The 23,046-nt window shown below is 55.6% G+C and overlaps 1 protein-coding gene across 1 annotated transcript in view; it reads left to right on the plus strand.

Moving 5' to 3' along the window:
• Window positions 1-17,228, plus strand: part of LOC120765854 (stAR-related lipid transfer protein 8-like) — a 57,258-nt gene extending 40,030 nt beyond the window's left edge. Inside the window, exons 15-16 of the mRNA XM_040091048.1 lie at window positions 747-813; window positions 17,059-17,228. Coding sequence (XP_039946982.1) covers window positions 747-813; window positions 17,059-17,228 — 237 coding nt within the window. The remainder of the gene's footprint in view (window positions 1-746; window positions 814-17,058) is intronic.
• The last annotated feature ends 5,818 nt before the right edge of the window (window positions 17,229-23,046 follow it).

The raw sequence follows: 23,046 nt of genomic DNA on the forward strand, positions 1-23,046 counted from the left end.
CTCTCCTCCCCGTGTTTTGGCACCCTGTGGGCATTTTGGCAGAATCGTTGTGAAGGAAAATGATTTGCCAAGACTTTTCACTCGTCCCAACTCCCTGCTGTGCTGGTGCAAGCCCTGGGCACCCAGCGTCCTGAGGCACCGGGCAGTGCCCTGCTCCCACCCCCAGCACCTCCAGCGTCTGGGTCCTGGGGCATGTCAGCCAGGGTTCCCCTCGAGTGACATTCCAGAGATGTTTACAAGATACGTACCGAAAATAAATACACAAAAAGGGAATTTGTTAAAAATAACAGAGCTGAGAAGCTGTGGGACTCCTCGCCTGCCCTGCTGGCATTGCACGGTGCCCGGAGGGCTGCCCATGGACCGGAATGGGGCAGCCCTGCAGGGGTTTCGGAGAAGAATGGGGGTGTTTGCTTTTCCTATCCTCGTGTTTCGCGTTTGGAGCAGGGCATGGAGCTGGGAACAGCCATTCTCCCCGGGGTCATGCCGCTGCAGGTCCCACCCTGCCCGGATCCCCCTCCCCACCTCCCTGTGCCCCCCAGGATGCTGCGCTCAGAGCGGAGCGTGAGGCAGCTCGGAAGTGCTGTGCCAGAGGAGGAAAAAGCAGCCTATTAATTAACAGCAAATGTACAGTTAATGGGGCTTTTCCCTTCCTAAACAATTCATCAAAATGATTTCATCGAAATTTAGCTGATGGGGCGCGAAACGCAGCTGCTCTGTCCTGCTCTGCGCTTTTTCTGTCCTGGCAGGAGCAGAACGCTGGGAGTGCAGCCGCGGGTTTGGGATTCGCGGCGCTGCAGGATGGAGGCTCTGGGAGTGAGTCAGTGCCTCTGCCACTGCCAGAACTCAGAAGATAAAGGGGCTGTAAGTGAAGGAGTTCCACCGCACCAAGCTGACGGAGCGCTCACCCCTCTCTTTACGCATTTACTCCTTTGCTGCCTCAAGTTCATTTCAATATGGAGCAGAAATTCCTGTTGGGCCGGTTTGGGGACTGCAAGAGAGACAGGCAAGGAAGGAAGGCCGGGCTGGCTCTTGGGGATGCTGTCCTGGATATGTCCTGCTGTTTTCCAGTTCACCTGGACAGCAGACTGAGCCCAGGAATGGCCTAGCTTCGCAAAATACTTCAAAAAACAATCAGGTTGTTAAAGTTTTAGTGGTTTTTTAAAGATTGCTCTTATATAGGAAGAGGGAAGCCAGCTGTTTACAGCTTTAAAGGCTTGGCTTTTCCCTTAGAAGTCACAGTGCTTTTGGAATTTAAAGGTGTAGAGAGAATGTAGAAAACCCTGAGATATTTTTAAGCGCTGCCTCCACCAGGACTGAGGGCAGGTGCCGTCCTCCAGAGCAGCAGAGCACCCAGAGTGGGATGAAATGGAATGGGATGGAACAGAATGGAGTAGAATAGAGTAGAATAAAATGCAATAGAATTAGAATAGAATAAAAAGAATTATAAGAATAAAAATAAGATTAGACTAAGATTAAGACAAGGATAAGGATAAGAATAAGAATAAGAATAAGAATAAGAATAAGAATAAGATTGAATATTATATTTTCAGCTGGAAGGGACTGACAAAATCAATCTGTTCCAACCACCTGATTCTTTCAGGAAGCTGAAGCACATTAAGGGCACTGTCTAAATGCCTCTGACACCCTGACAGGCTTGGGACATTGACCCCCTCTCTGGGAAGCCTGCTCCGGAGATGTGGGGTGGGAGCTGCAGCGATGGACAAACAGAATCCAGCTGCCAGAGGAGCAAATCCTGGAGCCTCACAACTTTCCCATCCAGCCATGAAACAATCTGCTGATTTTATTGAAACCAGATCGCCGGCTCCATCCCGCAGCCGCTGCTCCGGCGGGTTCGGCACGTCCAGCAGCCCCCGGGAGCTGGCCACGCTGCAAGGGGAGCGGCGAGGGGGACACAGGAGAGGCCAGCTGGCCACGTTCCCACCACAGCATTGCCCGCACTCACAAGGCGGACACGTGTTTTCAGGAAGGTGGATCAGGCACTGCCAGGGTCTGGAGGGGCTCCTTGGAGCCCTCAGGGTTCCCGTGCAGTCCCAGCCTGCATCCCCTGTGGATGCACAGGTTCATCCCAAAGGTCATGACTGAAATGAGCAAAACCATCCAAACCTGGGATCCGTTATCTTTGTGGTGGTGGCACAGGGAAATCGTGGCACTGGAGCATCACTCGACTGAGAGAGTGCAAGGACAAAAGTGGGTTTCTCCTGGAAATTCTGCAAAGCCTGGAGATTCCGGACGGGTGGAAATCAGCCCTGGTGAGCCAAGCAGAGACAAGAGAGGTTCACACAGGGGCTCAATGATGTCACCAGCTGGCAAATGCTGCCACATGCTTGGTGCAAGGGCTGGAAAGTCTGAACAAAAACGACAGGGTTTGTTCTTGGTTCACAAACCTGGATTTGGGACTGAGCCTTGAGGAGCTCAGGGGGTGGTTCTGGATGTCCAGGGGGCTTTGATGGGGTCCCCAAGGGAGCTCATCTGCCCCCAGGTATGGGGGGAGGTGGGCAACAGGATAAAACCCTCCAGCCGTGGCAGACTTGGCTTTAAAGCCATGGCTTTAACATAGCAGGAGAAGATACAGATTGGGGGGGATTGCAGTGGGATGCTCTGAGTCCCTGCTGAGGCATGGCAGGGGTCCCACAGCATTCCTGAGGGTCCCAGTGTGGATGTCATGGAGGGGCTGATGGAAGGGCTTTGGTTGCATCTGCAGCTCCTGAGTAGGGAAAGCGTCAGTGTTCCTGTTGCTAAGGAACTCCAGCAAGGTTCACCCTACCCAAACCCACCAGCCCTTGGAAATCAGGTGCACAATCCCACCTGGCACTATCTCTCTGCCCCTGGTGGGACAGCGACAGGCTTGGGGGGTGAGGGAGGGTGGCTAGTGCAGGACCCCAACATGCTCCCTGCCTTCCCTCCCTGGGGAAGTATCCCTGTTCGCCAGGCAGGGAGACAGTGGGTGCAGCCCCAAGTGTGCTTAAAGACACCCCAGGTGTGCTCACAGACCCCAGGTGTGCTCACAGACCCCAGGTGTGCTCACAGACACCCCAGGTGTGCTCACAGACCCCAGATCTGCTCACAGACCCCAGGTGTGCTCACAGACACCCCAGGTGTGCTCACAGACCCCAGGTGTGCTCACAGACACCCCAGGTGTGCTCACAGACACCCCAGGTGTGCTCACAGACACCCCAGGTGTGCTCACAGACCCCAGAGCTGCTCACAGACACCCCAGGTGTGCTCACAGACCCCAGATCTGCTCACAGACCCCAGGTGTTCTCACAGACACCCCAGGTGTGCTCACAGACCCCAGATCTGCTCACAGACACCCCAGGTGTGCTCACAGACACCCCAGGTGTGCTCACAGACACCCCAGGTGTGCTCACAGACACCCCAGGTGTGCTCACAGACCCCAGAGCTGCTCACAGACACCCCAGGTGTGCTCACAGACCCCAGATCTGCTCACAGACCCCAGGTGTTCTCACAGACACCCCAGGTGTGCTCACAGACCCCAGATCTGCTCACAGACACCCCAGGTGTGCTCACAGACACCCCAGGTGTGCTCACAGACCCCAGAGCTGCTCATGCCCCCCCAGATTCACTCACAAACTCCAGATCAGCTCACATAACTCAGATCTGCTCACAGACCCCAGAGCAGCTCGTGAGCCCCCAGGTTTTCTCTCTTGGGTTCATTTATCTCTCACCAGCAGCATCAGGGCAGAGTGAGAGCCCCCCTCCCGTGGGACACAGGGATCACCTTTGTCTGTGCGAGGAATTCACCCAGGCATGCTGCAATAACATGCCTCCTGGGATAAGGACTTAATCCTGGCAGCCTCTTTCCATGCAGGAAAATATCCCGAATGTTTTAACAAGGCAGAGAGTTATCCAGCTCCTCACTTCCCCTCTTGGCTCAGAGAAACCATTCCCAAATTTCTGCAGGGATGTAAGCAAGGCAATAACTAGGGAAGATGAGTTCCTCTCTAGGACCACTTGGCTCCAGCCTGTTAAAGAGATATTTTGGGCACTTTTTTTTTTTCTCTGAAGCCTGAGGTTTTTTTGAAACAGAACGAATTAACAAACCCCGGAGCTGGCTGATTTCAGCTGAGTGTTTTGATGAATAATGTGCCATAATGGCCCCAAACAAGTTGGGGAGTTTATCTCATCCCACTGCACAGCCCATTCCGTGCCGCATCCGTTCGCTTCTGCCCCGGCACTGATTGGAGAGTCTGTTCTCCTCCATCATCTGCTCTGGCTGCTCCAAAATGGAGTATTTCGAGGATTCTAGAGAGAAGGGGGTTTTTGTCTGCCAGAAAGCCCTTCTGCTGAGAGGCGTCTGCAGGAAGCTGAGCACAATCAACTTGTAAAGTTGGAAAATTTGCTCAAAATGCAAATCCTGTCCCTCTGGCTTAGATCCCAGCACAGCACAGGTCATGGAGGTGAGGAGCGAACATGGCCCCAGGTATTCACAGCTTCCCAAACCAAACACCTGAGCTCATTTGGGAACTGATCCATCATTTCCATTTCCGTACATATTTATTGCACTCCTCTCTCCTCAGCACTGGTTAAAAAACAAACGCAAGTTGAGCCATGGATTGACTGATTTATCGTTGTGTGCATTTACCAATTGGTTTCTATTTGTCTGAAAAATACCCACAAGCCTTAAAAGACAGATTCTTGCTGATGTCTAGAAAACAGAATAACCTGCATGTCAGTTTGTGGGACTGGTTCCCGCTCCTGAGCTGGGATCCTGAGAGCTCCTGAGGCATCATCCTGAAGATGGTCCGGGTAGGATCACAGGACCACAGAACCATTTATGTTGGAAAAGGCCTCCAAGGTCGTTGAGTTGGTGGCGCTATGTGTTCCTATTTATAAATTAATTAGCTGTCAAATGCGCTTGTGGCTGTTTGCGGGCCCCCTGGCTGGTTGGAGACCATGCGGTTCTGACCCTCAGCAGCACAGGGAGTGGCTGGACATGGGAACAGGCTCCCCAGGGAAGTGGTCATGGCACCAAGAGTTCACAGAACATTTGGACGATGTTCTCAGGCACAGGGAAGGATTTTGGGGCTGTCATGTGCGGGCCAGGACGTGGACTCAGTGATCCTTATGGATCCTGTGTGATTTGCCCACAGGTGAGTCTGAGGAGTCACTCACAGCTCAAGTGAGAGGTGAGGAGCTCTTCATCTCCATCCAATCCTGAGCCACAGCTGTTCCTTTCTCTAATCCATGGACACGACATCAGGAGCAGCAGCATTCCTGAGGGAGCATGGGTGGTTCCTGTCGGGCTGACACAAAGGCTGTTCTGCAGCACTGCGATGTTTAACCTTGGCCAGGAGGAATGGCTGTGCCATTGTACTGCACAAAATTTATTGTTATAACCCCAAGAGACCTGACCAACGGTGGGCAGCTCCCAGCAAATTCCCAGATTTACGCTGTCCCTCTCCTGTCCCAAATAACTACAACCATCAGAGACCGGCGTCTTTTGCCCAGCAGCTTCCCCCAGGGCAGAGACCTGCACCCTTGCCCTGGAGGGTCTGATGGGAGGGTAGTGGGTGCCCAGGTTGGCAGCTCTGCCAGATGAGCAGGCAGCTGGTCCTGGTGTGCAGGAGCTGGCAGGGATGCGACGCTTGCTGTGCTGGAGCCGTGCTCCCCTCTCCTGCCTCATTCGCCACATTTCCTGTTGTGGGACAAATCTGCTTTTTGTGTAAATCTGTCAGCACCAAGAAGCCAGCGAGTTTCCCTAAGTGAGTTTTTCGTGTATTTTTAATAAAGGTCACTCTGTGTTTACTGGCAAAGACGATCGATATTGGCTCATAATTCATGAAGGATCCCACTGGTCTGTAACGACCTGCGGTCGGAGCACACAGCGAGCCTTATCCACAGCCTCTGCCAGCCCCTGCAGGGTCCCGCTGCCTTCTGCCTCTGCCCAGCCTGAGGGTCACTCCTCTTGGAGCCGTCTCCTCCTCGTATCCTGAGGTGGGGCTGGCAGAAGACCCCAGCTCAAGCTGTCCTGGCTGGACACTGCTGCTCACCCCTTCCCCATCACAGCCCGAGGGAGAACCATCCGTTTCCATCCATCCCCTCGCCCCCAGGCTGCTCCCAGAGCGGAGGGGTGAGCTCTGATGGGGCTGGATGGGGCACAGCCAGCAATGAGGCTCCCAAGGTGCCCGTGGAGGGACACGCTGAGCCCCTGGCAGTGGCTGCCCCTCGCTCTGACCCCACAACATCCCCCCTGTGCCCAGAGCCAGCTGTGGCAGTGGCTGCAGGGAAGCTCGGGCTGGCTGTGATGAGGGAGGAAGGGAGGGAGGGAGGGAGGGGAGAAGGAACAGGAGACTAATGCCTTAACAAATTTGATTTCAGAGCAAACGAGCTGGCTGCTGTTGTGCGGCACTGGTAACCTGGTTTTGTGTTGCCGGCTGCACTGGGAAGCGTGGCTATTTTTAGGTTATTTTTAGGCTCTTAATGCTAGTGGAAGAAAAGAAAAAGAAAGGGGGAAAAAAAAAAAAAAAAAAGGAAGAAAGTATAAGCCCTGCGGTAAATAACTGGGTCTGTGTGGAATTGGGGTGAGCTCTGAAGGTGCATCTGGAGCTGCTCTTCCCAGTGAGCATCATCTGAGGTCCAGGCAGGGGTGTCCAGGCACACCAGGACTCAGGGTGGTACCTCTTCCCAGGGGGATTGGGACATGCCTCAGGCTGGATGGGGACACTGGAGTGATAGGAGGGCTCCAGCCCAGGAGGACCAGCAGAGAGCCAGGCACAGAGATGGCCCAGAGGCTTGTCTTGCTGCAGGGACATCGCATCCTGCCCATCCTCTGCTGCCCTCCCTGGGCAGCACGTCCGTGGGTGGAGCCATCCATCCTCCCCTGCCCTGCCTGCAGCTCCCTGCCCACTCCCCAGTCACTGTTAATGCCTAATGCCTTCAGCCGGGGTCTGCTCCAAGCAGCTACTGAGTTCATTGCCCTGAACTTTGGAACCAAAAAGGGAAAGAAATTATAGATAAATGTTCCATCAAACCTTTGTTTGAACGGCATGGTGCAGGGATAAACCATCCCGGGGATGTCAAAGCTCTTAGGACTGGTGGGAGCTGAGACCACAGAGCAAGCAGGAGCTGGCTGGAGTTACTGTCTGTGGGAAGGAGCTCGGCTGGTGATCCCGAACATCAGTTTGGAATGATCAGCTTACTTCCCCTTCACAAAGCAAATCCCTGGGAAGTTTGCTATGGGAAGACGAATTAATAGCCCAGAACTTTTCGTCGGGCCAAGCATGTGGCTGTGTCTGAAGAAGAGGCCAGGCTTGTGAGCAGCATTTGAGGATGGGCTTCCCAAGGAGCCCTCAGCTTGGCTGCAGACCTGTGGGGATGGATTTGGGGTCTTCAGGAGCCCTGTGGCTGGCTGGAGCTGCAGCATGACTGCACATGTGGTGTCCCCTGCTGGGACAGGGGCAGCTCTCGGCCCCTCAGGACACTGCAGGCTATTTCTATCCCTCTGGCTTTTATTCCAGTTCAACTTTGGCAAAATGAACCTCAGCATGAGCCTGGGAAAAGCTGCTTGCACACGGCCTTGGGCTCGGGTGGACTCACACTCTCAGGGGCTGGGGAGCAAAGTCAGGCAGGCACTGCAGAAATGGACAATTTCTGATCAAATATTCAGCCTGAGCTGCCTTTGAACCTACTGCTAATCCCTCCTTGGCCACGGCTGGGATTGCATTTCCCAAATACCAGTGCAAGGATGTATTTGCACAGCATAAACCTGATTTGAGTCAACGTTTTCCTCTTTACAGTTTGGTCCCGTTTCCTAGGTCTTAAGGTGTGAGAAGCTCACCCAATGGAGGGTTTGTCACCTGGTCTCTGGGTCCCTGACAGTGGCCAGGGGACTCCCAGGCTTCCAGCTCCCCAGTGGGACTCTTGCCCCCCCCAACCTCCTCCTGTGAGCGAGAGACTTTTACAGCAGCACAGCCAGCATTTTATACAGTTCTGTCTCATGCTGATTTTTCCACTCCTCTCAGCCCAGGCCCATGGGATCTCACTTCCCTTTTGCTGCTGGGCTGGGGGCCACCAGCCGCTTTCAGTGACATCAGTGACAAAGCCACTTCAGTCCTGTCTGCCTCGCTCCTGCTTGTGTGTCCCAAACCTGCTTTCACTAATTTGGAGGGGGAAATGACAATAATTAAAACTGTTCATCAGTTTCTCTCTTCTGCCCTTCTCAACTGCTGTTGCTCCATCCCATTACATCCCTTTGGCTCTCTCCTCCCTTCTCCCCTCTGCCCAGCTCCTCTTCCCACAGCAGAGCCACAAAGGACATGAGAATGTCCTGGCCTGCAAGCACTGTCACCAAAAGTGGTGGCAGGAGGGGTGGGCAGCCTCACACGACAGGGACACGACCCTGTGGGGAACTTTGCCATGTGTTTACACTGGCAGGAACATCCTGGAAAGATGGGATGGAAGGGTGGCCATACAAGAGACAAGAAGAGGCTGTACAGCTGTGGTCTGAGACCCGGAAAATGTGCCCAAGCTGGGAAGAGGCAAATTCCCAACGCAGAGTTTTCTGCAGTGCTCGGAGACACTCCAGGGCTGGGACTTCTCCCTGCTCCAGAGGTCACTCTCCTGCGTCTGTTCCCTGGAGAGGGAGGGCAGCTCTGGCCAGCGACACTCAGCCAGGAGACTGTGCTACAGAACAATAGCAGTAACAACAGGAATAACACAACTGAGCTTCCCTAATCTACAGTAAATGACTGGGGCACCCGGGGTGAGTTAATGAAATCTACGGCTCAGAGAGTCCCGTCCCACAGCCGGGGTCATCCATCACCTCACGCACCGCGATTGCCCCTCTCGACAGCTGCAGCTTATTTTTAATTATTGATGCTATCTCACAATGTCCCAGTAAACGCATGGAAGTGAGTTTTGTGGGAACAGTGAGGTCCCCGCACGAATGCTGGCAAGCCTGCGTGGGGAGCAGGGGCTCAAGGGCGTGCAGGGAAGGGAAAGCAATTCCTGACTCCCCAAGCCCCAGCACCGGGGACCCCTGTGACAGGGCTGGGCTGAATCGAGAGGCAGCTGCCCTTGTTTCCCTCTGCAGTATCGGGCAGGCCTTTCATGACCAAAGCGCTCTCCCACCGGGCACAATTGCCTTTGTCCCCGCTCCAGCCTGCTCTCCGCACCCTCCTCCTGTCCGTGCCGTGCCCAGGGTGCCCCCGCCCTGCCGCATCCCTCTCTCCCTCCCCGCTTCCCCAGCCAGAGGTATTTTGCAAACACAAATGCATTAACAAGCTGGCGAGAGCCCCCATGAATATTTCATGTTTAACATGCCCTCGTTTCCTCCCGGTTAATGGATCTCTCCCATTATGCCTCCGCCCGTCTGAGCAGGATACCTTTTCAGTGGAACATAAAAGCTGCTCCCCGGCGAGGTGGAGAGGAAACCACTCCGCCCTGGGATTCAACTGCCCGCGAAGCAGAAGGTCCAGTGCCTGCCTTCGTGTGCTTGGACCACTGGGTTTCCCTTACCAGCTCCTATTTCCCTCCCTCAGTCCATTCCCTTTCTTTTTTTTTTTCCCCCTTCTCAGTGAATTTTGCTGGCCTGGGTGTCCGTAATATCTTTTACTCCTGGAGCTTCCCACGCTGGGATGCTCCAGGCAGAGCAGCGGGACTCAGTCACAGCTGCTGCTGGGAGAAGCTCGGGCTTAGGGAATGAAAAAAAGAAAAAGGAATTGATCCAGGTTTAATGAAATGTTACATTTTACTCTCAGGGGAACATTTGGTTTGTTCTGAAGTGCTGATTTTTAAAAAGTAAGGATTGAAGGGTGTTTTTAAAAAGTGAGGGATTTTGGAGAACAAAATCAACACATTCCATTGTCGAAATGTCAAAGGGAGGTTCTTAATCAGGGAAAAAGAAAATTTAATTTCGAGATCTCAGTGTGACTGAAATGAAGGAAGAAAGGGCAGAACTGGAGTAGCTGGCTGAGGGAACTTGTACACAACAGGATGATTTCCCCTCGTGGAGGCTCCAATGGCATCTCCAGTGCTGCGGGACCCCTGATCCCAGGGGAGTCCTTGGCTCTGGCCTGGCACAGTGCTCCATCCCACAGCCCAGGATGGGAACAGCTCTCCTGCATCCCAGCACTGGGATGGGCCAGCAGAGCAATCAGCTCTTCAGTTTGACACGACTGGAAATTCCATAGAGCAGGAAAGAAAACAAAGCCTGGGCCAAGAGCTGCTCCTGCCAGGGAGCTGCTCCCTCGCAGGGCTCTGGCTCCAGCCAGGTGCCGGGGTGGTGGGTGCTGATAGACCCCCATAAAATGTGCACATGGCAGGAGGGCCACAGACACCCTGTGCCACTGCTGGGGACCTTGCCAGGGCTCAGCCAAAACCTCCTGGCACCAGGATCTGGTAGTGTCGCGGATCCCGAGGGCACGGCTGTGCCGGGAGCTCGGCTCCAACTCAGAGCAGCTGTGCTAAGGATGGGATCACTCTCTCCTGCTTCACTGGCGCTGAGGGAGCCCCATCCTTGGGTGCCAATGGTGTCCCCCATTCCCAGCCTCATCCCTGGCATCACCCGTTCCCAGCCCAAAATAAGCTGCTTTTCTGTTTGAGGTGATCTGGAGCATCTCCCAGCTGGGAGTACAGGGGGGCCAAAGGAGGGTTGTGCCCAAAACTTTGGGGGCTGGGGAGGGAAGGGTGTCCCCCATCTCACTCCATTGCCAGTCACCTCCTGACTCCTCAGCCAGACTTGAGGTTCCCTCTGTGCCCCGTCTCCTCCTCCCCAGTTCCCTCCATGCCCGCTCCCTGCCTCCAGACCCTTTTTCCTTTTACATGCAGGATTTTAATCTAATTTTCTCAATGCAAATCTTAACAGGGAAAAGCCTTGAAATCAAATCTCCAGAAGTCTCCTTTCACAGTTCAGAGATCTGATTAAATTGCAAGCTTGGTTAATATTTGGTGCGACGGGGGGCGGGGGGAGCAGGGGATGGGAGGAGAGGGGAGCGGAGTGAGTGGATCTGTCGGAGGGGCCGGGGCCTTTTCAAATAATCTGTTTACCCCTGCAGCTAAGGAGCCCATTAGCAAGTGTTCTCCGTTCTAATTTCCCGTCGTGCCGTGTCCCGCAGACCTCACTGTGTTTATTTGGAGAAGCAGAACAAAATTGTTTGTATAATTAGATCTGCTACAAGGGCTGCCCTTGAAGGGTCCCCAGCAGGAAGCTTTCGATTGCAAAGGGCCCCCGCTGCCGGGGACCCCCAGCCTCAGCCCCCAGCACGGCCAACAACAACATCATCCCACTGGGATGGGCTCAGGGGGGCCCAGATGTGTTCCCTGCCCTCTGCCTGCCCACGGACACGCAGCCCCGTGGTGCCCCAGCTGCACACGGGGCTTTTCCCAAGGGATGAAGCAAAGGGCTGCTCTGCTGCCCATTCCAGTCCCTGCCAGGACAGGGACAGCCCCATGAAACGGCCGCAGCTGCCCATCTCCAGCAGCCCGGAGTTTGGCTGCTCCTGCATCCCACCCAGCCTCCCACCAGCATGGCCCCAGTCCAAAGCTGGGATGTTTTCCAGCTGTGTCAGTGTGGGGAACCTTCTTCCTTCCCCAGTCGCTTCCCCATGGCTGGGAATTCCGACAGAGCTGCCCTGCTCGCCCCAGACACCACAGAGCCGGGGGTGCTCTCACTGCCAGCTCTGACTGGAATCGCCAGGAGGTGTTCCCAGCAGTGCAGGGATGGCTCACAGATCCCTCCTGTTCCTCCTGTCATCCCACCACAAGCTTGGAAGTGGTTATTTTGGTAGGAGAAGCAGCGAGCAGTGATAGGTAAATCAGATCTGGTGGAGGCAGCCCTGCAGAGCACTTGGAGCTACTGACATTCCTTTAGTTCAAGAGTGTTTTACTGGAAAAAGATTTTTTCTGGCTGTTGACAAAAATTTCAGTGGGTTTTTTTTTTGGTAAATGAAAGTGCTTGAAAAACCATATTTTCAAAAAAACCACTTGGCTTTAAGAAAAAAAAGAAATTAGGAAAAAAGTGGTTCTTAAAGATCCCATCACTGAAAAGAACAGAAAATTTTCCCCAAGAAACAAAGACTTAGATGATTTTTTTTTTTTTTTTTTCCTGTGTGGGGTAGAAACCCCCCCACCTCTTTGACTCTGACAGAGACACACAGCAGAAGGGCTTGGAGGCAAATGTAGCCCAGGGGATATTCTGCCTGTGTTTGGTGTTTAACCACCTCATCCCAACTCTCCTGACTCCAAATACTCCCTGAATAAACCCAGTGAACAACACTGGGCCCGCTGTGGGTGATCAATCGTGGTGCCATCACCTCTCAGATGTCCAAACCGTGTAATTTCCACTGTGAACATCCCCATCTCGGTGTGTTCACCGCATCCCACTGTGCTGCCCTGGAGCTGCTGTGCTCTGGGCACACACAGCTCTGCTTCCCTAATCCCACCAGAGAGCACATTGTCCATGAGATCCACCATCCCTGCTCCCAGGGATGCCCCCGGGGCAGCTGGAAGGGGCTGGAGCTGCTGGGACCCCTGGAGCACTGAGCACCTCCAGGGCTCCTCTCCTGTTGTGGCTCTTCCTCGCTTGGGGTGGGTGGGAAACAGAGACCACGTGAGCAACTTAATGGAGCAGAACTCGGCTTTAATCTGTTCCCATAAACGTTTATGATCTCCTAATTATTAACATTTAATGCTGTATTAATTCATTGATGGGCTTTCGCTTTTGATTTTAATGGCTCAGCAACTCCTGCTCTCCCTCCTTTGCTCTTTTGTTCTTTGGAGGGAGGAAGAGGAGGCAGCCGGACGCAGTGCAGTGTGATGGGCGTGATGGCTTTGCCTCCTCTGCTCCTCCTCCTCCAGGAATGGGGTCCCGGGGATCCACGTGAGCCGCTTTTCTCCACATCAGGGAGGAGGGCTGGGAGCAAGGAGAGACCTCTCCGCCATGGCAAGGGACCCCAGCCTGGGACCCGCCTTGCTGAAGGGGGCAAAGTAGCGCCAGAAATGCAGTCAAGCTTTGGGCCGAGCTGAAGACCAGTGAGCTGAAGGCCGGTGGGAGCTGCAGGAGATAATCTCGGATGAAAGCCCCTGGGAGGGAGAGCACACATGGTTTAAAATGCTGTTTATTTGAAGTGTCCTGCCGAAGTGCTCCCTGCGCTGCCCAGCTCGCACACATCCCCCGTGCCCCCCACCCCTGCTCCGCCGGCTGAGATGTTTATTTAAGTGTCCTGAAAACTTTATCTGGAAATCAGTTCCCTTCTCTTCCCCTTGTCCGCCTTTCCACTTTCTTTTCCCCGCCATTCATCACTTTGAAAAATGACCCGTTTTCTCTCCCTGGCTGGTGCCTCCTCCTCCCCTCGCTGCCCGGCCGGCAGCTCCGACAGCCCGGGCTGCCCGCTAATTGATGGGGCTTCTCCGGGCAGTCACAACTACATCCCGGGCAGCCGGGGCTGACAGATGGTCCTGCTCACACCGGGACACGCCGCAGCCCCCGGGACATCGCCGTGGTGCCGGCAGTGCGGGGCAGGCAGAGGGGCTGCCCGGTGCTGCCCACCCTGTGGGACCACGGCCGCGGAGGAGGGATGGGCCCGCAGGAGACCCTGGTGTGGGTTTCTCCCACCTCTGTGCTGCGGTGCTGCTCTGGATGAGGGCTCTTTCATCTGGCCACTGCTCCGGCTTCCCACATTGTGAGAATTCGCCGGGAAAAAAAAAAAAAAAAAAAAAAAAAAAAAAAAGAAATCAATTAACTAAACCAAACCCTGAAACAATTATTTGTCCACTTCCCAAGCTCATTTGGGAAGCATAAACCCCCACACACTTACTGAGGGCTGACGTGCAAAGGCACATGCTGACTGTGTTTTCATGACTAATTTCATCTGCACCGAGAAGCCCCCTCCCCTTCACCCTTTTCCACCTCCATCTGTTCCCCACACTCCGAGCTGTGACAGCAAAAACATGGAAAAACAGCAGAAAAGAGGAAGGAAAAGACAGGAAAAGGCAGCAGACTGTCACTGCACCCAGCACCCTCTTCCAGGCAGGTTTTCCAAGACTTGATCAGAACATTCCATGTGGGTCTGTGCTCATGCCCTGGTGCTGGGGGAGGAGGGAGGGCAGGGAGCCCCTCAGCCCTCAATGTCCACCTTTTTTCTCTGTGGTTGGCCCCAAAGCAAGGAGGTGGCCTGATCCCATACCTGTTCCCCCACGAAGAGCCCAGATATTAATTTCTAGAGTGCAGGATGAGCACCCTCCGGCCCAGTGCTCCCTGCACCCCCTGTGCTGATCCTGAGAGCCATTCCCACTCCTCCACCCGACTCCTCCTCCAGGCACTCACTGACTGTGGCATCAGCTGTAGCTATATCCTGTGGCCTGGAGCTGGGGACAGTGGGTACATGGACCTGTCATTCCCACAGTCAGGCACCTAAATTGTACCAAGTCATAGAGACCAAAGGAATGATTTCCCAAAGCCGTGGGGATCATTCTGTGAGTTGCTTTGGCACTTGGGAGGGTGCAGAGCTGGAATATTGGGAGTTTGGCTGCTGAGCACCTCTTCGGGAAGGAGACAGAAGAGTACCCAAGACTGGGGCTGGAACAGGGGTCAGGGATCATGGAACAGGGGCTGGGAACGGGTCAGGGACCTGAGTGAGGTGAGGAAGAGCTCCTGTGGAACAGCAGCACATGTGTGTGGGCACTGGCATGCTCGAGTTCCCAGGGCAAGGTGAGTTCCCCTCTCCCTCCTGCCTCCACTTGGCAGCCCCCTATCCATCAGCATTCCCTCCTGGAACACGGGGTCCTGCTGCTGCTCCTGGGACCTTCAGCAAACAGGGGCTGAAGCGCAGCCCTTCGGGCTCGGGGGGCAGCACCAGATCTGCCGGAGATACCCTGTGTTTGCACAGGGTTTCCTTTCCCTTGATCACTCTCAGGGTTTTAACTCCGCTCTTCCTGCAGTTTTTATTTGTGTCAGCAATTAATGCGTTGCCCCTCATGAGGAAACATGAATTTCCCTGGGAAGAAGGTCAATTGTTTGTGTCCCCCGTGAACGGGGCAGGACCCCATGTGGGGTGTGAGGGGATGGTGGCAGGGAGGGTCCTGAGGGATCCCCGCAAACGCAGGCACTGCCCGTGGGATGGATGTGTGTGGAGGGTATGACTGGGGATGATGACGCTGCAGGTTTTTAGGGATGCGGGGCCCTGCCTGGTCACACACCTTACAGTGCCAATGGTTTTAGAGCTATTTGTCAAATGGCCCCTCCAGACAGAAAAGTTTTAGGATCTGCCGTCTGCTGCTCTCATTCCCAGCTCTGTATTCCTTGGGATACCCTGGTTCTCCAGCTCTGACTCCTCTCCCCACCCTGCTAGAGAGGGAGGGAGTGGAACAAGGGAAGCAGGGGCTGGCTGGGCTGGTGCTGGCAGCCTCTTGCTCCCCGCCAGCCCCACAGGCCCCCAAGGCTGTGCGAGCAGATGCAGCTCCTTCAGCCCTCGCTGCAAAACGCTGATACCAGCTTCGATACAAGGCAGCATTAACGGGGAGTTTATTTGTGAGTCTTCTCCTGGCAGCAGCAGCAGCAGCAGCAGCAGCGACCGTGTCTCTGCAAGGAGCTGAAAAGCTGCCAGGCAGATCCTCGAGTGAAAAGATGGCAATAAAAGGGCCCCGGCCATAGCACAGCCCCCCGCCTCCCCACGCAGCTGCAGCGAGTCCTGGTGTTCTGAGCTTGTCTCTGCAGAGCTCTGGGGCCATCTCTTGCATCCTGAGCCCACCAGCTCTCGGTGATGTTTCCAAGCAGCGGAGGTGGGAGGGATGCCAGCTTCCTCCAGCCCTGCTGAGACACGTGGCTGGGAGCGGGATCCGACGTGCACGAGAGCCGGGGGAATGGAGCGGCCTGGAGAAAGCCCTCTCCACAGGGTTTAGACGTTTCCGGGGTGAGTGGAAAGCTCTGCCTTGGCTGTATTGCCAGAGCACGCGTGCTCTCAGCTGCCAGCACACTGCTTCCACCCAACGGTGGGGATCACTGGATCCCAGAAAAATCTGGGTTGGAAGGGACCTTAAAGCTCATCCTCTTCCACTCCCCTGCCATGGTGACACTTGCTCCAAGCCCTGTCCAACCTGGCTTTGAATACTTCCAAAGGGGGGACAGCCACAGCTTTTCTAAGGAGCCTCACCCCGCTCACAGGGAAGGATTTTTTATCGAAATATCCCATCTAAACCTTCCTCTTCCAGTCGCAGCTTGTCCTCTGGGAGCAGGTACCCACTGCACTGCCTCAGCTTCACCCCAAGAGGCTCAGAGGTCCCTTCCCATACATCTGGGCTGTTTCCAGGGAGATCCCCCAGTTGGGATTCGCTGATAAAAATGCGGCGATCCCATAAAGGACAGAGGCGATCCCAGCTCGAGTGAAATCCCTCATGGCAGTGAACCTGGCAAACAGCATTTGGAGCTCTGCAGCAAAAAACAAAACAGACCAGACGGCACATATTTTCCTTCCTTTGAAAGGGAAAACACAAAGTTAAAGGATTTAGACACCCCTCCCAACCCCCCTCCACTTTTTTAAAAGGGGAATTAAAGCAAAAATTCACATCTGGAATGACAACTCCTAACCCTGCCCCGTACCCCCAAATTAATCAGGGCCCATAATGGAAATGCTGACAGACTCATAATTCCAACCTTTCAAACACAGATCTGGTGTTAAACTGCCCCTGCAGCCCCCCGAGGAGGGGACTCGAGTGACGGGGTGGGGGGGAGCGTCATGGGGATGATTTTGGGGGGCTGCTCCCCCCTGCCTGGGTGCGGACACTGCTCCCCTGCGGGGCGCTGAGCCCACGGCACGGGGTGCATGGGCACTCCTGTGCCCTCAGACCCCTCTTCCCAGCTCCCGGGGCTGCAGCGTCCCTGTTCTAGGCGCAGGCAGCAGGCACAGCTTGTCCCCTGGTCCCGAGGCTGTGTCCCCTCGCTGTCCCTGGGACAGCCCTGGTCTCTGTCGCGCTGCGCCGGGAGCTCGTGTGCCTGGGCTTTTGGGTCAGGGATCCAAAAAGGGATCCCCGGGGGCTCAGCTCGCACTGGCTGTGCTGAACCCGGCGTGTTCCTCCCTGCAGAGACGCTGCTCCCTCCCGGTTGTCTAAACTTCGGGAGCATTAAGGTACAAGCTGTAAAAACAGCGCCCGACGCCAGCAGCGCCTCGCACACGGCCCCGGGGCTGATGTCGCCCTCCCGCCGCTGTCCCCCGGGGCTCGGGTTTCACATCCCGCCCCCGGAGAGCATCTGAGCGTTTGTGGCTCCAGCGGGACGGCAGCTCCAGGGTGACAGCGGCTCCGGAGCCACGGGTAGTTGGAGCATCCAGAGCCCGGCTCAGAGGGAAGGGCTGGGGGGACGTGTGAGTGCCCAGCTGGGGACGGGCACAGGGCTTGCCTGGTGCTGGCGCTGCCAGGGGCTCTGATCCTGAGCAAGGCAATGGGGGGCAACAGCATCCCCCCATCTCGGCTCTAGGGTGGATAAAGCATCCCCAGCCTCCAGCAGATGGGGACTGGGAGGATGTGCTGCTCTCACGCCCCCCTCAGCAATTCGGGGCTTGCCAAGGGGTCTCCACAGCCACAGCCCTGTCCCACCCCTGGCTGTGGGGTCCCGAGGGTGCTGGGGAAGGGAGCGGCCCCCACCCCGCTGGGACAGCACCTGGGCTAGAGCGAGGGGCTGGGAGTAGAAACCTCTATTGTTTTCCCACCTGTCCGAGTTGCAAAGGGCCAAATGGATTTTCATGAAATGTTATTAAAAAATGAAAAGGGTTTGGCTTCCGGGCCGAGGCCGCGAGTGCCAAATCCGCCCCAGGCAGAGTTTTATGACTAAGTCTGTAATAAAAGCCTTTGAAAGGGGGGCTTAAAACTGGAGTCTCCACAGACCCTCTCCACTCAAGGGCAGCACGTGGGGGACTGCAATGTGTTCATATCCTGCTCGGCCTCTCCTGAAGGCTTTTCTCTGTGACAGGGACAGTATACCCCTGCTCTGCTGTCAGCGTCCTGCTGGAGGCGGCTCCCAGGCAGGCAGGGACCCTTCCTGTGGCAGAGTTTGGCTGGAGGGAACATCAGGGCCCCAGGGAGAGAGGAGATGTAGCTCCAGACACAACCTAGGACAGAGCAGCGCCCAAAAAGCTCCGTGCCTGGTGCATGGCAAGGAGCCTGTGTGTCCTGAGGCTGCCTGAGGGGTACCCCAGGCCATCACCCCATGGGTTGGGGGTACCCTGCATTGCCACCCCATGCTCCAGATGATGTCTTGGCCTCCAGAGGGTGGGAAGGGCACTTCCGAGGGTTTGCCTGAGGGCTGGAAGGCTGTGAGCACCCAAGGTCCTTGGGGAGTGAACTCAAACAGGCCCAGGTGGGTCTGGATGTCACACGCTGAGCGTGGCACACGTGCTCCCCGCAAACGTGCTCCGGCTCCTCGGAATTCTGTGTGCAAACCTCAGCTTCGAATAATTTGTAAATAATGTTCTCATTGCTTTGCTAGCCCTAATTAGGACAAAGGGGGGAGAAATGAAGTATTTAGGCTGACTCCCAGGGAAACTGCATAGAGCAGCTCCATAGGCTGCGGAGCAGTATCCTAGAGGGAGTGCTGGAAACCTTGAGCTGTTTAAATTTAGGCTGGGGAAGCCCTGGAGGTTAATGCAGATCCCGTATTGGCCTGGGGAGAGGAGGTGAGAGATGAAAAGGCCCCTTTCAAAGCTCTCCACGGCACCGCAGTGAAGGGCAGGCTGCAGATCTCCCTTTCCTGCCATCCATCGCTCCTCGGGCTGGAATCTCGGGCTCGGCTCTTTTGTGATCAGGTTTTCAACTGTCGTTTAACGCGATCAGGGCAGCAGAGCAGTGAGACATCACTCCAGTGCTGCAAAGCCCCAGCTGCAGTCGGAGCTGCGTCACTTGATGGCTTTGCTGCCACCGTCGCCGTGTTCGCTGTCACTCACAGGCCGAGCGGCTGCGAGCGGCAGCGAGGGATGGGAGGGTGAGCGGGTGATGTCTGGAGTTAATGACCACTGGGGATGACAGGAGCTGAGGTTGGTTGGAGGTGATGCCCGTGGAGCCACTGGCAGCCAAAGGACAGGTTGGGGTGGGCTCCTGGGTGACATCTGATCGAGATCAGGGCTGTGAAGAGATCCCACGGGGCTCCTTGTGGTCGTGGCTGGGCTCAGCTGTGTCACAGTTCACCAGATAAAACCCCTGGATCTGGGCTTCTACACGGTGTCTAACAAATGGACAGTCCATCTTTTCGTGCCTCCTCCTCTGCCTGCAGAGTGTCGGGTGGCAGAAGCAGCCGTGAAGGTACAAAACCTCTGTGCCCCGCAGACAATCAGCTCTGAGAAGGGAAACAGCTGAGCCAGGGCAGAGAGGCCCTGGCACAGGGTGCCCAGAGAAGCTGTGGCTGCTCCGTGCCTGGAAATGTCCCAGGCAAGGCTGGATGGGGCTTGGAGCACCCTGGGAGATCTGTCACTACCCGGGTGAGGGCTCTGGGACGGAGCTGTGAAGTTGGTGACAGCGCTGGGGCTGGATGGGGTCAGGGCGGCCAGCGCCACCGCAGCTCTGGCACCGTGCCACGGCCCCTGCAGAGGGGCAGCGGGTGATTCCAAAGGAGGGGTGGGCAATTCCGTGGGCAATTCCCTCCTCATGCCCCCGAGGAGGGCAGCAGGAGGCGGCACGTGGCCATGCCGGGGTGGGCAGTCCCGCTCCGCGAGCCCCAGGAGAAGGGAAGCGGGTGTTTGGGATTGTTTGCTGCAGAAGGGAATGAGCTGAAGACAATGTCAAGCTCTGTAAATATTTATCAGATGAATGGGAGCAGGGTTTGAAACGTTAGACAGCTGAGAAATGGCTGTTTTAATAATTCTCCTGATAAATGAAAACCTCGGGTGGGGGGACAGGGAGCAGGTCATGGGGGAGGGGAGTTGTTTAGAGATTTGGGGCTTGGGAAGCCGTCCCGGGCTGAGATGGGGCCATGGGCCTTCTCCCTAGGGGATGGGGAGCTGGGACAGCCCTGCAGGACCTGGACTCTGCTGCCCCCCACACCACAGCCTGTGCTGGTTTAGGGGTGTCACAGCAGGGGCACACAGGGATGCGCAAGGGGAAAACGACACAATTCCCTTTTTTTTTTTTTTTCAGACCTAAAATTCCTGCTGCAGTGGAGCACACAGGGAATGTGCAAGCAGGGCATTCAGCTCTCCCTGTTTTCCCAGTTAAGCATCTAAAGCTCCACGCCTAAGGAACGCAGGAGCAGGGTAGCTCCAGCCTTGGAATTCTCCCTCTGCATCTCCTGGAGCTGTGCCTGGGCCAGGACCCAGGTCTGGCTCAGCGAGGCTCCATCAGCTCCTGGCAGGGGAAGCCCAAAATCCCAGGGCTGGGGCTGGCAGGTGAGCAGGGGAGCTCGGCTCCACGGTCTTTGCTTTCAAACGCGTGTGCGAGTTTGGAGCCTGCACGGAGAGTTGATTAATTGCTGGCCATCTTGGAAGGGCTGTATTTTTTTTTTTTTTTTTTTTTTTTTAAATAGTGTTATTTTAAACAAAACTTTGCCTTTCCCCTTTAAAGGAGACATCTGGGCTCAACGTGGCAGGCAAGGGAGAGGCTGGAGAGTGGGGATGGGCGCAGGGAGAGGTATGCGCAGGGAAAATGCTGTCCCGGCATGGAATCCGTGGGGAAGCTCGCCCTGTGCCAGGCTGGGACCTGGGCCAGGTCCTGCCCGCCCTCCTGGCAATGCCAGGGTCGGGGGATCTTTGGCCAAGGATCCCTGATTTGTTGCAGGGAGCGGAGATTTGGCTTCCCAGTGACTTTCAGGAGAGAACACCTTGGAGATAAACTCCATGACAATGCTCAGGAGTAGCCGTGCTCTGGATCCACCAGGAAGATTCCTGCTGCTGCTAGGCAAGCGGCAGGAGAGAAATACAGGGGAGATAAACCTTCCCCCCTCCACTCCTGAAGCATCCCCAGACTCCCTGGGGCTGGGTAGGAATATCCCACCTGGACAGGCTGTCCTGTCAATGTCCTTTATGGGATGTGCCTCTGGCTGTGGGCACTGGGGGTCATTGGGGTGTTCGGGGTACAGGGAGCTCTGGTTTGGCTTTTTATCCGCTGCAAAGTCGTGGGCTCTTCTAATCCCTGGGCTTCGGGGCAAGCTGGAGCACAGCTGAGACAGTGGAATAAAGCAAAGCTTTTGTATTTATTTGTCTTTTAATGCTCTGCCATATTCACCTTTCAGGAAATTTCCGTCTGCTGCGCGAGCTCCTCGCCCGGCTCCGCACCTCGGCTCCACATGGTTTCGTTTTCCTCGCAGCGCCAATAAATCTGTGAGTGAAAGCGGCTGCTGGGGGGCTCTGCTCGGCGGCAGACCCTCCCTCGCCCACGCAGGATGTCCGTGTCAGCAGCTTGCAAATCCCGCTCCCGCCCGGCTGGGAGCCGGGGATGGGGGGCCTGGGATGGGGCTGCCTTGCCGCCGGGATGCCGCACGGGCAGAGGGTTCCTGACAGGGCCAAAACTCCTCCAGTGGATCTGTTCAGAGCTGGATGGCTCTGCCCAGGCTCTGGGAGCTCACCTGAGGGCTGGCACTGCCCCGGGCCAGGGGACAGGGTGATGTCCCTTTGGGTGCCGCGGGACAGGCGGGTGCCCGCGCCTGGCACGGCGCCCGAGAGCTCTTTTGGGAGCTCCAGCTGATTGCCCAACGTTGTTCCATCAGCTGCAAAGCCTCCAGAGCCACTTTCCCCCCAAACAGGGTCCTGGGAAGCAGAAATCATTGCCAGGTTCTCCTCTCTTCAGCCAACTTCTCGGCTCCCGCTGTGAGAAACGCGTGTTTTTAGTTAATGAAAGCTGAGATTAACTCATGACCCCGGAGTCTGGGAGATGGCACTTTAATAAAACTGATAAATAGCAGCTTTCTGATAAAAATCACTTCTTAAAATGCAACACAATTGTTTTCCCTCCCTCGCCGTGGCCCCCCAGGCTCAGGCGTAGCTTGGGAGGGCCTGAGGGCACAGAGAGGGTGTGAAACAAGAAGGTTGTGGGTTTGTTCCCTGGCAGAAATTGCCTGTGGTTTGCTCCAGGGCTGGCAGGTGCTCCGAGCCGAGGCTCCGGCTCTCAAATGGGCTCCCTGTATTAGAAACAAACTCTGTTATCCCTTTATTCCTGTAGATCCTGTTGATATCTCATGAAAATGATTTTGGCTGTGCTCATGGTTCAGGCTGGGAGCTCTGACATCCGAGGGCAAGGCCTGTTCTTTGCCAAGCAGAGACTGGAAATGTTCGGGTTGCCAAAGCCCCTCCTCACTCTCCCTCCTCCCCAGCCTCCGGCAAAGGTGGTGCAGGGTTTGCCGGGCTGGAAAACTGCATTTTCCCACTCATATCCCAGCCAGGGTTTGGCCTGGAAGATGAGGGGCTGGAGTCTCCTGTCCCCCCTCCTGGTGACGGGGGTGTCACCTGCAGTGTCCCACCAGCTCTGTGGGTGTGTGGTGCTGAGAATGGCCTCAAGTCAAGCCAGAGGAGGTTTAGCTGGATATCAGGAACACATCCTCCATGGAAAGAGTGCTCCAGCCCTGGCAAAAACTACCCAGGGCAGTGATGGAGTCCCCAGAGCTGCAGTCTGAGTTTTAACAGACACGTGGATGTGGCACCTGGGGACACGGGTTAGTGGTGGCTTTGTCAGTGCTGGGGAACCGCTGGACTCCATGAGCTTTTCCAATCTTTTTTAAACGATTCTGGGATTTTACAATGCCATGGCTCTCCTACCTGAGCAGGGTGCATGTTCCTCCTGGAGGGCAGATCAAGCCCAGTGCTCAGTGACACCCTGCTTCAACTGCCTTTGTTCTATCCTCCTCTTCTTCCTCCTCCTCCTCCTCCCAGCTGCCTGATGTGTTCTTCCCAATGTTCTTTTCCCTGGCTCCCCTGACTGTCCCCATTTCCAAATCCATCCCGAGTTACAGCTGAACTGGGATGCTCAGAGAGGGCTGACTCTGCAATCCAGCCCCTGGTGTTACCTTTCCCTTTGCTCCGGGGTTTGATCCATCTTGGATAACCAGAGAGCTCTTCTGGGGAAAGGCAGCTATTTTTATTTCAGTTCTTACACCGA

The sequence above is a fragment of the Hirundo rustica genome, chromosome Z, assembly GCF_015227805.2.
Source record: "Hirundo rustica isolate bHirRus1 chromosome Z, bHirRus1.pri.v3, whole genome shotgun sequence".
Lineage (NCBI taxonomy): Eukaryota > Metazoa > Chordata > Aves > Passeriformes > Hirundinidae > Hirundo > Hirundo rustica.